The sequence below is a fragment of the Equus caballus genome, chromosome 16 (genome assembly GCF_041296265.1).
Source record: "Equus caballus isolate H_3958 breed thoroughbred chromosome 16, TB-T2T, whole genome shotgun sequence".
Classification (NCBI taxonomy): Eukaryota; Metazoa; Chordata; class Mammalia; order Perissodactyla; family Equidae; genus Equus; species Equus caballus.
Window position 1 is genome coordinate 84489556 of NC_091699.1, and position 14272 is coordinate 84503827.

Genomic DNA, 14272 nt, shown 5'->3' on the forward strand with positions numbered 1-14272 from the left:
AATTTGGGGCTTGGATTAGCAAAGATGTGAGGCAGATGGCGGGAGCAAAGTCTTGGGGAGGGGAGAGTGAAGCCTTAAGGGATGCCAAGTGCCGAGACCCCTGGCGGGGCTATGCACCATTTATGCACAGCCTGCAAATCAGCAGCCCTGGGGAAGCTGCCCATTTCTGGGAATTGTGCAGAAGGGAAGGGCAGCTCCTGGAATGCGGAGCCATTTCCTCCACATGGGCTGGGTCACTCCCCCCAATGTATCCTCATCCCCCTGAGCTGGGCACACCCAGACATCACAGAGATGAAGTTAGCTTCCCAGGGGTGACTCAGCTCAGTGTGAATGAAAGTCCATTCACTTTCCCAAGAGCTCCATTAATAGTGAATGTGTCCCCCTCTTCCAGCCTTATTTACCAGACAGCTTGAAGTTCAACTGATGGGGTTGGGGGAATCTTTAAATAATTAGTATGGACATAGAGAAGCAAGAAGCAGTGAAAACTAAACCTTCAGTAAAGTTGGCAGCATCTTTGGGAGAGGCTCTGGGTTGGCCACTGCCCCAGCTCCAAGAATCCGTGGTCCTATAATCAGGCCTAGGACAGCAGCCACAAGGATGAAGAGTGCCCTGTGGGTTAGTGAATCACAGTGACAGTCAAAGAAAATCCCTGTGATGCTGCAAAACTAATTGCCAAAAGGATTCAAGGCAGTGTGGGCTGGTGGTTCCAAGCATGACCTGTGGCATCTGACTGATCCACTGCAGATGCGCACTAAATGGTGGGCTTGTTACTGCCATGTAGTGTCTCCTGGGGACCATTTGTTCTGGCCAGGACCACATGACACTGCTTTGGAAGTGGTGTTGCCTGAGGGAATGGGGTGGATGCAGAGGCCAGGGAGCACATGGACCCCTTGACAGTGTCTGCGGCCAAAGCCATTTCTTTTACTTATGCCTACTTAGAAAAATGGGCAGTGTTTGGGGCTCTTCTTTTGGGAAACAAGCTCTGTCTGTAGAGTCCCTAGAAACTTGGGACCTTGGGAGAAGGGGGCAGATATGCCTCTTAGGGGGCTGCTGGGGCCCTCTGCCATCCTGGGCATTTCTCTCTGTTACTGGATTGGGTCCCACAGCAGCCCTATGCAGCGCAGGGGTTGTTAGGACCTGGATGGGGCAGTCGGGTGTCCAGATCCGTGGGGTCTACCAGGATGGGGGGAGACCAGGGGCCCGTATCAGTGCAGATGTGCCCTTGCTGGGTGGGCCTTCAGTTTGCTCTCACTGAGGCTCCTGGAAGTTAAGAAACGTGCTCCAGTCACACAGGGAGTCCATACCAGAGACTGAGAGGAGCTGGAGCTGCCTGGCTGCAGTCGAAGGCTATTATTGACCCCACCCTCAAATGTCCCCCCACCCCAGATCCAAGGGGGTCTTTGCACAAGACTGTTCCCAAGAGGTCTCAGACACCCCCACCCCCACCCCAAGCATACTTTGAAAATTGCTGGGTGAAAAGGTTATTCTGGGGACATCGGTCCACCCAGCCTCCCCACCTCCAGGCATGAGCCTGCCCTGTCAGAAGGGCAGGCATCAACCCTGCTTATCGGCCCCAGGGAGGGCTGGGTGAGTGGAAGCCTGCACTGGAGCAGCATCCAGTAGTCAGTCAGTGAATAAACCTGAGCCTCCCATGTGTTGGCCCCTGTCTGGCCCTGTGAGAGGCAAGGGAGGGAGGAGACGTGGCTCTTGTCCTCGTGGAGCTGCCTGGGGAAGCGAATCTGTCATTCAGGAAACAACTTCAAACCTCAAAGGCAAGATAGTGCTAACTGTGGGGCGAGAAAAGGAGCAAAGGCAGCCAAAACAGCTTACTCCTCAGCTTAAAGATGCCTAAAGTTTTCGTTTACACGTTAGTAAAATTGTTGAGGCAGCGATCTTCCTTTTGGGAAGAAGTTTGCAGCATGAGCGAGGGTTTGGGTTGCCTGTGGACTGGGAGGGGCTCTGGGAGCGGTGGTTGCCATGGGAACCAGCCTCCACCGCCTCGCGGCCTGCGGCTCCGGTTCCAAAAGTTGGTTTCTGAGTGGAGGAGCTGTGGGGAACCTCAGAGCCATTTCCCGTGGAAACAACGTTCTAAGTGGGGGTGACGTTCCGCACAGGCCCGTTTAATCGGTCTGCGCTGGGGCTGAGGTGGCGGCGGGCTTCCAGTGGGGGAGGGGAGGAGGCTGGGAGGGTGCGTGTGTCCGTCTGCCTGCCTCTTCTGGGAACAAAGTAAACAAGGCGAGAGAACAAACATTTGAGCGCCTTCTCTAAACTGGGCAGTTTTCGTTCGTTTTATTTTCATGCTTAGAGCAGTCCTGCAAAGGCTGATTCTCTAACCAGCCCCGGCTTACGAATTAGAAACTGAGGCTGTGACCCGTCCCTTGCCCAGGGTCACTCAGTTCGTCTGTAGGAGAGTGTCCGGCCCAGAAAATTGGTGGGGAGACTTTAAAGAAAACTTAAGTCCACCTTATCCCACCCTCCCACCTCCAAGGGGCCGTCCATGACCCCCAAATGGTGAAGAAGCCTATTTTGTAGGAGTGTGGTGCACGCCCCTTGGCATTTTGACTGCCCTTCCCATTTACAAAGACATCATTTAGTCAAGGATTATTCTGGGGGAGGTTGAAGACTGGAAAAACATGCCCATGAGGAGAAGATCTGGTGAGAGCCTTTATGAATTCGGGGGTGTTCTGGACTTTGTCCTGCCTTTGCAATATCTTTTTTTCCTAGGCTCACACTTGCTTCCAGAAGGGTCTTATCTGTGTGATTGGCCTGACTTAGTGGAGTGAGGGAGAACTCCCAAACCCTGGCTGGGAGAGTTGTCCCTTAGCCCTCGGCATGGGGAGGGCTGGCGCTGTGGCTATAGGTTGTTTGACGGTTGGTCAGAAAAGCTCGTATTGAGCCTCTGGTTCCTTCAAGTGTGTCTGCTCCTGGCTGATGCTGCGCCAGGCTTTGGTGATACAGAGAGGGACAGGGTGCAGTCCCTGCCTTTTTGTGCACAGTAAGTGTAGAAGATTTCAAGCGTGATGCTGGCCTTGGCACCAGGAAGTGTGGGGCACGGGGTAGCAGGTGATGCCTCCCAGGGATGTGATTCCTGGACCAGGGCCTGACCTGTGGAGAGGTGCATGCTCTCCCAGGGCCCCCGGGGTGTGCAGAGGACTCAGTGTGACCACAAGGCACACCGGGAGAACGCAAAGCTGGTCAGGTGAGAGAGGAGAGTGTGAGAGGCTGCAGCACGGGTACCGCTGGGGAGGTCAGCCATGGCATCCTGTGACTGCCCTGAGTGTCCAGTGAAGGAGCCCAGACTTGACCAGTCAGCTATGGGCGGCACTAAAGGGTTTTTCACCACCAGAGGCCCAGTCCAATTTTTGTGTTAACACAGGGTTAGAAGTTTTGCATTCTAACCCCATTCCATTGAGTCTTGAGTTGGGAGGGAACCCCGAGCTGGCTCCCCATGGGCTCTTGGGGCCTCAAGCGCTGAGTGCAGGGCACTGTGAGAGGAAGGGGCCCTCGTCAGACTGTTTCCTGCCAGCTGCCTTGCTTGGCAAGTTTTAGCAAGTCCGCAGGTGATCCTGCTGTGGGTGGTCTGAGCACCGGCTCAAAGATTCAGTTCACGTCCTCTATCATATTTCTTATCTTGTTTTATTTTCAGAAGAAAATCAAGAGAAACAATTTTCTTTCCCAGTACCTTCCCACCCACTTAGTATTTTTTATTCGTGTCACTGCCAGCAGAGAATGGAAGGGAATTTTAAAAACAGCCTCTTTCACAGGCAAACAAGCTCACCCTGGCTCAGCATCATTGGCCACCCCAGGCCAGGCCAGCGGTTAAGGAGGGGCAGCTAGGAGCTGACACCACGCTCCCCTGACCTGAGAGGCAGAGAGAGGGAGCTGGCCCATACCCTGCCTCCTCATTCCTGTGTCCCTCCACCTCCCCTCCGGGCCCTTTGGACCACATCTCTGTCACATGGGAGAGCTCAGTTCACTGAAGCCTCAGCTTATCCTCATCTTTGTAGGGAAGTTGGGGAACCAGATGCTGGGGCTGCAGCTGGCGCCTGGGCCTTCTATCCCATACCAAAGGAGCTTAAATCCACTCAAAGGAGAAGGAACATTTAAATATTGTTAAGCTTTTCCAATATACAAATATAATACATGCTTGATGTAGGAAATTGAAAAACTGAGAAAGTGCTCCCAAATCTGCCTCAGAGACGGAGATATACCAATCCTCTCCATACCTAGAACCACATCTAGGCGTGTAGATTCACGGATGGGTAACTTCATGGAAGTACAATCGTATGCACTTGCTGTTTTGTAGACTGTCTGGGGTTTTTTGTACATAATACAAAGTTTTTCTAGGTTAGTGAATATCATCCTTTTTAATGGCTGCATCATATTGCATTGTATGGATAAACTTTTTCTTTGACTTTTCCCCCCAACATTTAAATTATTTCTGTTTTTTCCCTTGTCTGAGTATCTCCTTAGAATAAATTCTCATGTGTGGTGCAGCTTCGAGAGTGGGAATGTCCATTTAAAATTTTTCTAGATTGATGCAGTGTATTTTCAGTCCACTTTGGACAGATGTACACTCTCACCCGCAGTGTATACAAGCGCCTACTTCCCCACACTGCAGGGAAGTCCTAAATGTCAACATCAAGCTTCAGTAACTGGGAAAGATTATGCAAGGACTCTCGCCTGTAGCCCCATGCAAATCAGTGTGGCCACATAACCCGCATTTTTGTCTGACACCCTTTCTGTTGAAATCTAGAATTGGGGACTCTTTTAGAGCTGAAAATAACTGTAAAAATCCAGCCCTTTAATCTGATAGGTAAGGAAACTTTGGTTCAGAGAGGTGAGTGACCTTCCCAACAGCAGCCATACACACAGGCCACCCAGTCTGTTGTCCGCCCAGGCATGCTGCCTACCACCCTCCCACGAGCCCTTCCGTCCCCATCACACACTCACCATGCCTTCCCCCCTCCAAACTTGCACAGAGCTGCTTTCTTTCCTCGTTCCCTGGAGTAGGATCAAACTTTCAGTTCAGGGTCGGTGTTCACGCTACCAGGAATGCCCTACGAGGAGGTGGTATTGCTTCTCCCTGCCAGGGTCGTCAGTTAGCAGCTTCGCTCCCTGGCAACAACCCTCAAATTGTTCTTTAGGTGACTCTCGCCCCGCCTCCCCCACGGGTGTTTAGCGTTTGGTGCTGTCAACCTCCTCCTTCTGGAAACCGTGGCTTCCGTCATTATGACAGATCCTGGTTTCCCTCCATTTTTCTGAGTGCTCCTTCCATGCTCCCTGCCTCCCTCTCCTCCTTGTCACTTTGTAACACTATTTCCAAAGGTCACTCTTCACTTCTCTGCTATCGTCTCTTCACAATCAGTCTTTATCTGTTAAGGCCCTGGTCCCACCTTTCCAGCTTCTCCTAGTTACTTTAGCTCAAGGTTTCTCAACCTTGGCACTATTGACATTTTAGGATGGATAATCCTTTATTGTAGGGGGCTGTTCTGTGCATTATAGGATGTTTAGCAGCATCCCTGGCCTCTACCCACTTGAGGCTAGTAGCACCCACTTGGTTTTGTCAACGAGACATATTTCCAGACATTGCAAATATCCCTGGGGAACAGAATTGCCCCTGGTTGAGAAACACTGCCTTAGCTAGACTCAACATCGTCAAACAAAACTTAGCCCTGCTCCTCCTCGCCCTCCTCCCCGACTAAAACAGGCGTTGACTGGATGCTTCGAGATTCTAGCATGACTGAGCCTAATAAAGGGCAAGAAGACCGTAGGAAAGGAGCCAGGATCACAGAATTCGGAGAGTTGGAAGGGGCCTCAGAGACCCTGAGCTCAGGTGTGGCCCTGTTTCCCTTTAAGCTCAGACAGCCCCAAATCCTTCTCAGCACAGCAGTCCAATGACAGAGTTGACGTAAAGGCGAGCCTCCGTGCCATGCCTGCTCAGACTCAGGCCCTCGTGTTTACCTGTACAGGAATAGGGCCAAGCTGCGTAGTGGGAAAGCTTCTTTGACATGGCTTTTGGCTGTACTTGTTAAAAATCACATGGCATCAGGTACTACTCTGTCCCCAAGACCAGGCCTGGCATTTAGTTGGTATTCAGTAAATGAATAAATCATTTTAGCAGTGATTGTCTCTGGATGGTGGGACCAGGGGTGACATTTACTTCATTTTCAAAACTTTATATAATTTGGAGTATTTATGACTCTATAAGAAGGGAGGAAAACCCATGAATATTTTCCCCTAAGTCAAAGCCCCCGGCCTCATTCCATATGTCTTGCTTCTCCAGGTCTGACCTACGAGAAACATGGCAACCAGTGCCGTCCCCAGTGACAACCTCCCCACGTACAAGCTGGTGGTGGTGGGAGATGGGGGCGTGGGCAAGAGTGCCCTCACCATCCAGTTTTTCCAGAAGATCTTTGTGCCTGACTACGACCCCACCATTGAAGACTCCTACCTGAAACATACAGAGATTGACAATCAGTGGGCCATCTTGGACGGTGAGACCTGGATGGCAGGCCTGCGTGGGGATGGGGTGTTAGATCCCGGAGGTCAGGGGAAGGTGACAGGCTTCAGTGGGACGTGATGGTTTCTTTCATGTTGCCATTGTGGGATGGTTGATATAAGGCCGTGTATGTTTTCCAGGGTGAATTCTGAACAGCTTTGTGGAAACCAAAATGTGTATTCAGCAGAGGCAGGGCTAGAATCATGCCAATTCGGTGATGTCATGTTTGTTATTTCTTGCTGATCAGAAGCTCTGATTAACATTTACAGATGTCTCTAGCTAATAAAGAAGGGAAAAATAAATTGTTTCTTAATAAGCACAGTTTATTTGGTAATTGTCCCTTGGCGGGGGGAATCTTACATCTGACATTGTTTCTAATTTAGTCTAAATTGGTCTGGATGAGCAGTTCTCAAAGTGTGGTAGCCAGGCCAGCAGCATTAGCCATCACCAAGGAACTCATCAGAGATGAAAACCCTCAGGCCCTATGGATTCCAAAATTCTGAGGGTGGGGCCCAGCAATCTGTGTTTAACAAGCCCTCCAGGTGAGGCCGAAGTTAGAGAACCACTGCTCTAGATTCTTACTGATTATTACTTTCTGCTCTCTGTCGCTCTCCAACCAAGCGCGCTTAATCATTGAATGTCATTCCAGGTGGGGAGCTCTGAAAACCGCTGGGATACAAGTCCTCTGTCAGATCTGTGATTCGCAAATGTTTACCCCCAGTCTGTGGCTTGTTTTGCATTCTCTTAACAATGTCTTTCAAAGATGAGTTTTTAATTTTGATGAAGTCCAGTTTGTCAGTTTGTTCTCCTATGGACAGTGCTTTTGGTGTTGTGTCTAAGAAATCTTTCCCTAACCCAAGGTCACAAAGGTTTTTTGCTTTGTTTTCTTCTAGAAGTGTAATGGTTTTAGGTTTTATATTTAGGTTTATGATCTAAGTGAGTTAATTTTTGTACATGGTGTGAGGTATGGAGCAAAGTCCATTTTTTTTGTATGTGGATATGCAATTGTCCCAGCACTGTTTCTTGAAGAGATTACCCTTTCTCCACAGAGTTTTCTTTGTCCCTTTGATGAAAACTCATTGTCCAATATTCTGTTTGTGTGATCTCTTTGTCTGTCTTAACACCAATACCACACTGTCTTGATAACTGTAGCTTTCTGATAAATCTTGAAATCAGGTACTGTTCAATTCCCAACTTTGTTCTTTTTCAAAGTTGTTTTCACTAATCTAGGTCTTTGGCACTTCCATATCAATTTTAGAATCAGTTAAATTCTAAAATTCTAGATTTCTCTGTGTGTGTGTGAAGAAGAGTGGCCCTGAGCTAACATCTGTGCCCATCTTCCTCTACTTCTATGTGGGATGCCGCCACAGCCTGGCTTGAGCAGTGCTAGGTCCGCACCTGGGATCCAAACCTGCGAACCCTGGGCCACCAAAGTGGAGCATGCAAACTTAACCACTACACCACCAGGCCAGCCCCCCTAAAATTCTAGGTTTTGATTGAGATCGTGTTGAATCTAGGTCAGTTTGAGGAGAACTGACATCCTAACAATGTTGAGCCTTCCAACCCCTGAACACAGCCTCTCTCTCCATTTACTCGTCGTCTTTAATTCTCTCAATTGTTGTGTAGTTCTGAGTGCATAGATCTTCTACATATTTTGTCGGATTTACACTGCCTTCTTCTGTATTATAAATGGTTTTGGGTTTTTTCTTTTCATTTTTCAGTTGTTTGTTGCTAGTATATCAAAATACAATAGAATTTTGTATCTTGTAACCTGCAACCTTGCTAAACTCAGTTATTAGTTCGAGTGGGTTTTTTATAGATCCCATTGAATTTTCTGCAGAGATGATCATATCTGTGAGTAAAGATAGTTTTACTTCTTCCTTTCCAATCTGGATGGCTTCTATTTCTTTTTCTTGCCTCATTTCCCTGACTAGAGACATACTTGTCTTGCTCTTGACCATAAGGAGAAAGCTTTCAGTCTTTCACATTAAGTATGATGTTAGCTGTAGATTTTTTATAGATTCTCTTTATCAGGTTGAGGAAGTTCCTTTCTATTCCTAGTTTGCCGAGAGTTTTTGTCAGGAGTGGATTTGGATCTTCTCAAATGCTTTTTCTGTGTCTATTGAGATAATCCTATGATTTTTCTTCTTTAGTCTGTTCGTATGGTAAATTACATTGATTAATTTTTCTAATGTTAAACTAACATTGCGTCCCTGGGATAAACCCCACTTGATCATGATGTATTATCCTTTAATATATTGTTGTCTTTGATTTGGTAAAAAAAAAAAAAAATTTTTACTGAGGTCAAAATAGTTTATAACATTGTGGAATTTCAGTTGTGGATTATTATTTGTCAGTCACCATATAAGTGTGCCCCTTTACCTCTTATGCCCACCCCCAACTCCCTTGCCCTCTGGTAACCACTAATCAGTTCTCTTTGTCCATGTGTTCATTTATCTTCCACATATGAGTGAAATCATACAGTGTTTATCTTTCTCTGTCGGGCTTGTTTTGCTGAACATAATGCCCTCCAGGTCCGTCCATGTTGTTGCAAATGGGACAATTTTGTCTTTTTTATGGCTGAGTAGTATTCCATTGTATATATATACACCACATTTCTTTATCTATTTATCGGTCAGTGGGCACTTGGGTTGCTTCCGTGTCTTGGCTATTGTGAATAATGCTACAATGAACATAGGGGTACATGTCTCTTTGAATTGTTGATTTCATGTTTTTTGGATAAATACCCAGTAGTGGGATGGCTGGGTCATATGGTATTTCTATTTTTAATTTTGTGAGAAATCTCCATACTGTTTGCCATAGTGGCTGCACCAGTTTGCATTCCCACCAGCAGTGTATGACAGTTCCCTTTTCTCCACACCCTCTCCAACATTTGTTATTTTTTGTCTTGGTGATTATAGCCATTCTGACAGGTGTAAGGTGATATCTCAGTGTAGTTCTGATTTACATTTACCTGATGATTAGTGATGTTCAACATCTTTTCCTGTGCCTATTGGCCATCTGTATATCTTCTTTGGAAAAATGTTCAGATCCTCTGCCCATTTTTTGATCAGATTTTTTGTGGGTTTTTTTTGTTGAGTTGTGCAAGTTCTTTATATATTTTGGGGATTGACCCCCTGTCAGATACATGATTGCAAATATTTTCTCCCAGTTGGTGGGTTGTCTTTTTGTTGTTTTTATTTTAAGATTGGCACCTGAGCTAACAATCTGTTGCCAATCTTTTTTTCTTCTTCTTCTGCTTCCCCAAAGTACATAGTTGTATATTCTAGTTGTAGGTGCTTCTAGTTCTGCTGTGTGGGACACTGCCTCAGTAGGCCTGTTGAGCAGTGCCATGTCTGTGCCCAGGATCTGAACCAGTGAAACCCTGGGCCACCGAAGCGGAGCGTGTGAACTTAACCTGCCACAGGGCCGGCCCCTGTCTTTTCATTTTGTTCCTGGTTTCCTTTGCCTTGTAGAAGCTCTTTAGTCTGATGAAGTCCTATTTGTTTTTTCTTTTGCTTCCCTTGCCTGAGTAGACATGGTATTCAAAAAGATCCTTCTAAGACTGATGTCAAGGAGTGTGCTGCCTTTATTTTCTTCTAGGAGTTTTATGGTTCACATCTTACCTTCAAGTCTTTAAGCCATTTTGAGTTAATTTTTGTGTATGGTGAAAGATAATGGTCTACTTTCATTCTTTTGCATGTGGCTGTCCAGTTTTCCCAACACCATTTATTGAAGAGACTTTCCTTTGTCCATTGTATGTTCTTGGCTCTCTTGTCAAAGATTAACTGTCCATAGACATGTGGTTTTATTTCTGGGCTTTCAGTTCTGTTCCATTGATCTGTGTGTCTGGTTTTGTACCAGTACCATGCTGTTTTGATTACAGTAGCTTTGCAGTATATTTTGAAGCCAGAGATTGTGATGCCTACAGCTTTGTTCTTGTTTCTCAGGATTGCGTTGGCTATTCAGGGTCTTTTGTTGCCCCATCTGAATTTTAGGATTCTTTAGGATTTTAGGATTCTGTTTCCGTGAAGAATGTCATTGAGATTCTGATTGGGATTGCACTGAATCTGTAGATTGCTTTAGGTAGTATGGACATTTAAATTGTGTTTATTCTTCCAATCCAGGTGCATGGAATATCGTTGCATTTCTTTATGTCATCATCAATTTCTTTCAGTAGTGTCTTATTGTTTTCATTGATAGGTCTTTCCCCTCATTGATTAAGTTTATTCCCAGATATTTTATTCTTTTTGTTGCAATTGTAAATGGGATTTTATTCTTGAGTTCTCTTTGTGTTAGTTTGTTGTTGGAATATAGAAATGCCACTGATTTTTGTAAGTTGATTTTGTACCCTGCAACTTTGCTGTAGTTGTTGATTATTTCTGATAGTTTTCCAATGGATTCTTTAGGGTTTTGTACATATAAAATCATGTCATCTGCAAACAGCAAGAGTTTCACTTCTTCATTGCCCATTTGGATACCCTTTATTTCTTTTTCTTGCCTAATTGCTGTGGCCAAAACCGCCAGTACTATGTTGAATAAGAGTGGTGAGAGTGAGTATCTTTGTCTTGTTCCTGTTCTCAGAGGGATGGCTTTCCATTTCCGCCTGTTGAGTATGATGTTGGCTGTGGGTTGGTCATATATAGCCTTTATTATGTTGAGGTAATTTCCTTCTATACCCATTTTATTGAGAGTTTTTATCATAAATGGATGTTGGATCTTGTCAAATGCTGCTTTCTCTGCATCTATCGAGATGAGCACAATGGTTTTTATTCCTCATTTTATTAATGTGGTGTATCGCATTGATTTTATTTGCGGATGTTGAACCATCCCTGCATCCCTGGTATAAATCCCACTTGATCTTGGTGTATGATCCTTTTGATGTATTGCTGTATTCGGTTTGCCAAAATTCTGTTGAGGATTTTTGCATCTATGTTCATCAGTGATATGGGCCTGTAATTTTCCTTCTTTCCATTGTCCTTGTCTGGCTTTGGGATCAGGGTGATGTTTGCTTCGTAAAATGTGTTAGAAAATGTTCTGTCTTCTTCAATTTTTTGGAATAGTTTGAGAAGATAGGTATCAAATCTTCTTTGAATGGTAGAATTCTCCAGAGAAGCCATCTGGTCCTGGACCTTTTTTGGGGGGAGGTTTTTGATTACTGTTTCAATCTCTTTACTTGCGATTGGTCTATTCAGATTCTCTGTTTCTTCTTGATTCAGTTTTAGGAGGTTGTATGAGTCTAAGAATTGATCCATTTCTTCTAGATTGTCCAGTTCATCGGCATATAGTTTTTCATAGTATTCTCTTATAATCTTTTCTATTTCTGTGGTGTCTGTTGTAATTTCTCTTCTTTCATATCTAATTTTATTTATTTGAATCTTCTCTCTTTTTTCTTAGTGAGTCTGGCTAAGGGTTTGTCAGTTTTGTTTATCTTTTCAAAGAAGCAGCTCTTAGTTTCATTGATCCTTTCTACTGTTCTCTTGGTTTCAGTTTCATTTACTTCTGCTTTAATTTTTATTATTTCTGTCCTTCTGCTGACTTTGGGCTTTGTTTGTTTTTCTTTTTCTAATTCTGTTAGGTGTAGTTTAAGATTGCTTATTTGAGGTTTTTCTTGTTCATTAAGGTGGGCCTGTATTGCTATGAATTTCCCTCTTAGGACCACTTTTGCTGCATGCCATATGAGTTGGTATGGTGTATTTTCATTTTCATTTGTCTCCAGATATTTTTTGATTTCTCCTTTAATTTCTTCAATAATTGGTTGTTCAGTAGCATGTTGTTTAGTCTCCACATATTTGTGACTTTCCGATTTGGTAAAATTTTGTTTAGAATTTTTGCATCTATGTTCTTGAGAGGTATTGGTCTGTAGTTTTCTTGTAATGTCTGAGTAATGCTGTCTTTATAGAATGAATTGAGAAGTATGCTCTCTTCATCAGTTTTCTGGAAGAGTTTGACAAAATTGGTATTATTTCTTCCTTAAATGTTTAGTAGAATTTACCTATGAGGACATCAGAGCCTGGAGTCTTCTTTGTGGAAGGTTTTTAACTACAAATTCAATTTCCTTAACAGCTGTAGGGCTATTCAGGTTATTTATTTCTTCTTCAGTGAGCTTTGGCAGTTTGTGTCTTCCAAAAATTTGTTCATCAAAGTTATCAAATTTACTGGCATAAAGTTGTCCATAATATTCTCTTATTATCCTTTTAATATGTGTAGAATCTGTAGTGATGTTACCTCTCTCATTCCTGATATTGATAATTTGTATCTTTTTTTCCTCACTAGGCTGGCTATCGTTGATTTTTACAAAGAACCAGCTTTTTAGTCCATTGATTTTTTTTTCCCCCTTTTGGTTCCATTGATTTCCTCTCTTTTCTTTATTATTTCCTTTTGTCTGCCTACTTTAGATTTAATTTGCCCTTCTTTTTCTAACTTCTTAAAGTGGAAACTGATGTCATTGATTTGAACATTTGTTCTTTTCTAAGATATTCATTTGGTGCCATAAATTCCCCCTAACTACTCGTTTAGCTGTATCCCACAAATTTTAGTATGTTGTATTTTTATTTTCATTCAGTTCAAAATACTTTCTAATTTCCCTTTGATATCTTCTTTGACCCGTATGTTGTTTAGAAGTATGTCATTTAGTTTTCAAGTATTTTGGAATTTTCCAGAGATCTTTCTGTCATTGATTTCTATTTTAATTTCATTGTGTCAGAGAACATACAGTATATTATTTGAATTCTTTAAAACTTGCTGAGGCTTGTTTTATGCCCCAGGATATGGTCTGTCTTGGTAAATGTTCCATGTGCACATGAAAAGAATGTGTTGTTGGGTGGAGTGTTCTGTGAATGTCAGTTAGATCAAGCTGGTTGATAGTGTTGTCTGTCTTCTATGTCCTTATTGATTTTCTGTCTACTTCTTCTGTCAGTTATTGAATTTCAAAGTATAATTGAGGATTTGCATATTTTTTCCTTTTTGTTCTGACAGTTTTTGCTGCATGTATTTGAACACTCTGGTATTAAGTGCATAAATGTTTAAGATTGATACGTCCTCTTGATGAATTGACCCTTTTATTAGTGTAAAACGACGTTCTTTATCCCCCTCACCTCTTTTGTACCCATCTCTTAGGGATCATTGTCCTTCGTTCCCTGGTGTCAGTGTCTTGAAAACCAGTTTTATATATTTTATCTGTTTTTTGGTTGTTTTAGGTGAGAAGGTAAATCTGATCCCTGTTACTCCATCTTGGCCAGAACCAGAACCACATCATCACTTTAAAAAAATGCTACCTTGGATAGATACTAAAAACACTGAATTGTACTCTTTAAAGGGTGAACATTATGGTATTTGAATTATCTGTTGATTTTACTGAGCACTACCCTTCAGGGGCTTGTCTGCAGCCCTGGGACTTTGGACAGTCCCACCAGGTCCCAAGCACATGCCCACCTCAGGGACTCTGCATTTGGTGCTCTCCACCTAGAGGATGCTTCCTGCAGAAATTCATTCTCTCTGATTTAGATCTCCTCTCAAAGGTCGCTTCCTCCAAGAGGCCTTCCCTGACCAAACCGTCTGTTCCAGTACCCACCCCACCCCTGGTGTTTCTGTCCCCTGCCAAGTCTTTTTCTTTAGTCTACCTTTTCTTTGAACATGTATTTATATTAGTTCAGTATACTTATTTGTTTGAGTTTTTCTTGCTCTCACTAAACTACAGTTTCTGAGAGCAAGGCCTTCATTTTATTTACTGCTGTATCCACAGCATCTAGAACCCTGCTTGGCTCATGG

The 14272-nt window shown here is 43.9% G+C and overlaps 1 protein-coding gene across 6 annotated transcripts in view; it reads left to right on the forward strand.

Moving 5' to 3' along the window:
* The window catches only part of MRAS (muscle RAS oncogene homolog), a 58561-nt gene that overhangs the window by 18211 nt on the left and 26078 nt on the right, over nucleotides 1-14272 (forward strand). For 4 of the 6 annotated variants that reach the window (XM_070239102.1, XM_023621005.2, XM_023621006.2 and 1 more), the window contains one exon: nucleotides 6287-6497. The exons of 1 other annotated variant lie outside the window; for it this stretch is intronic. In XM_070239102.1, coding sequence (XP_070095203.1) covers nucleotides 6305-6497 — 193 coding nt within the window. In that variant the 5' untranslated portion in view covers nucleotides 6287-6304. Of the gene's footprint in view, nucleotides 1-2067; nucleotides 2656-6286; nucleotides 6498-14272 lie in introns of those variants that run through there. One more of the 6 variants, XM_014731889.3, reaches the window with a different exon arrangement.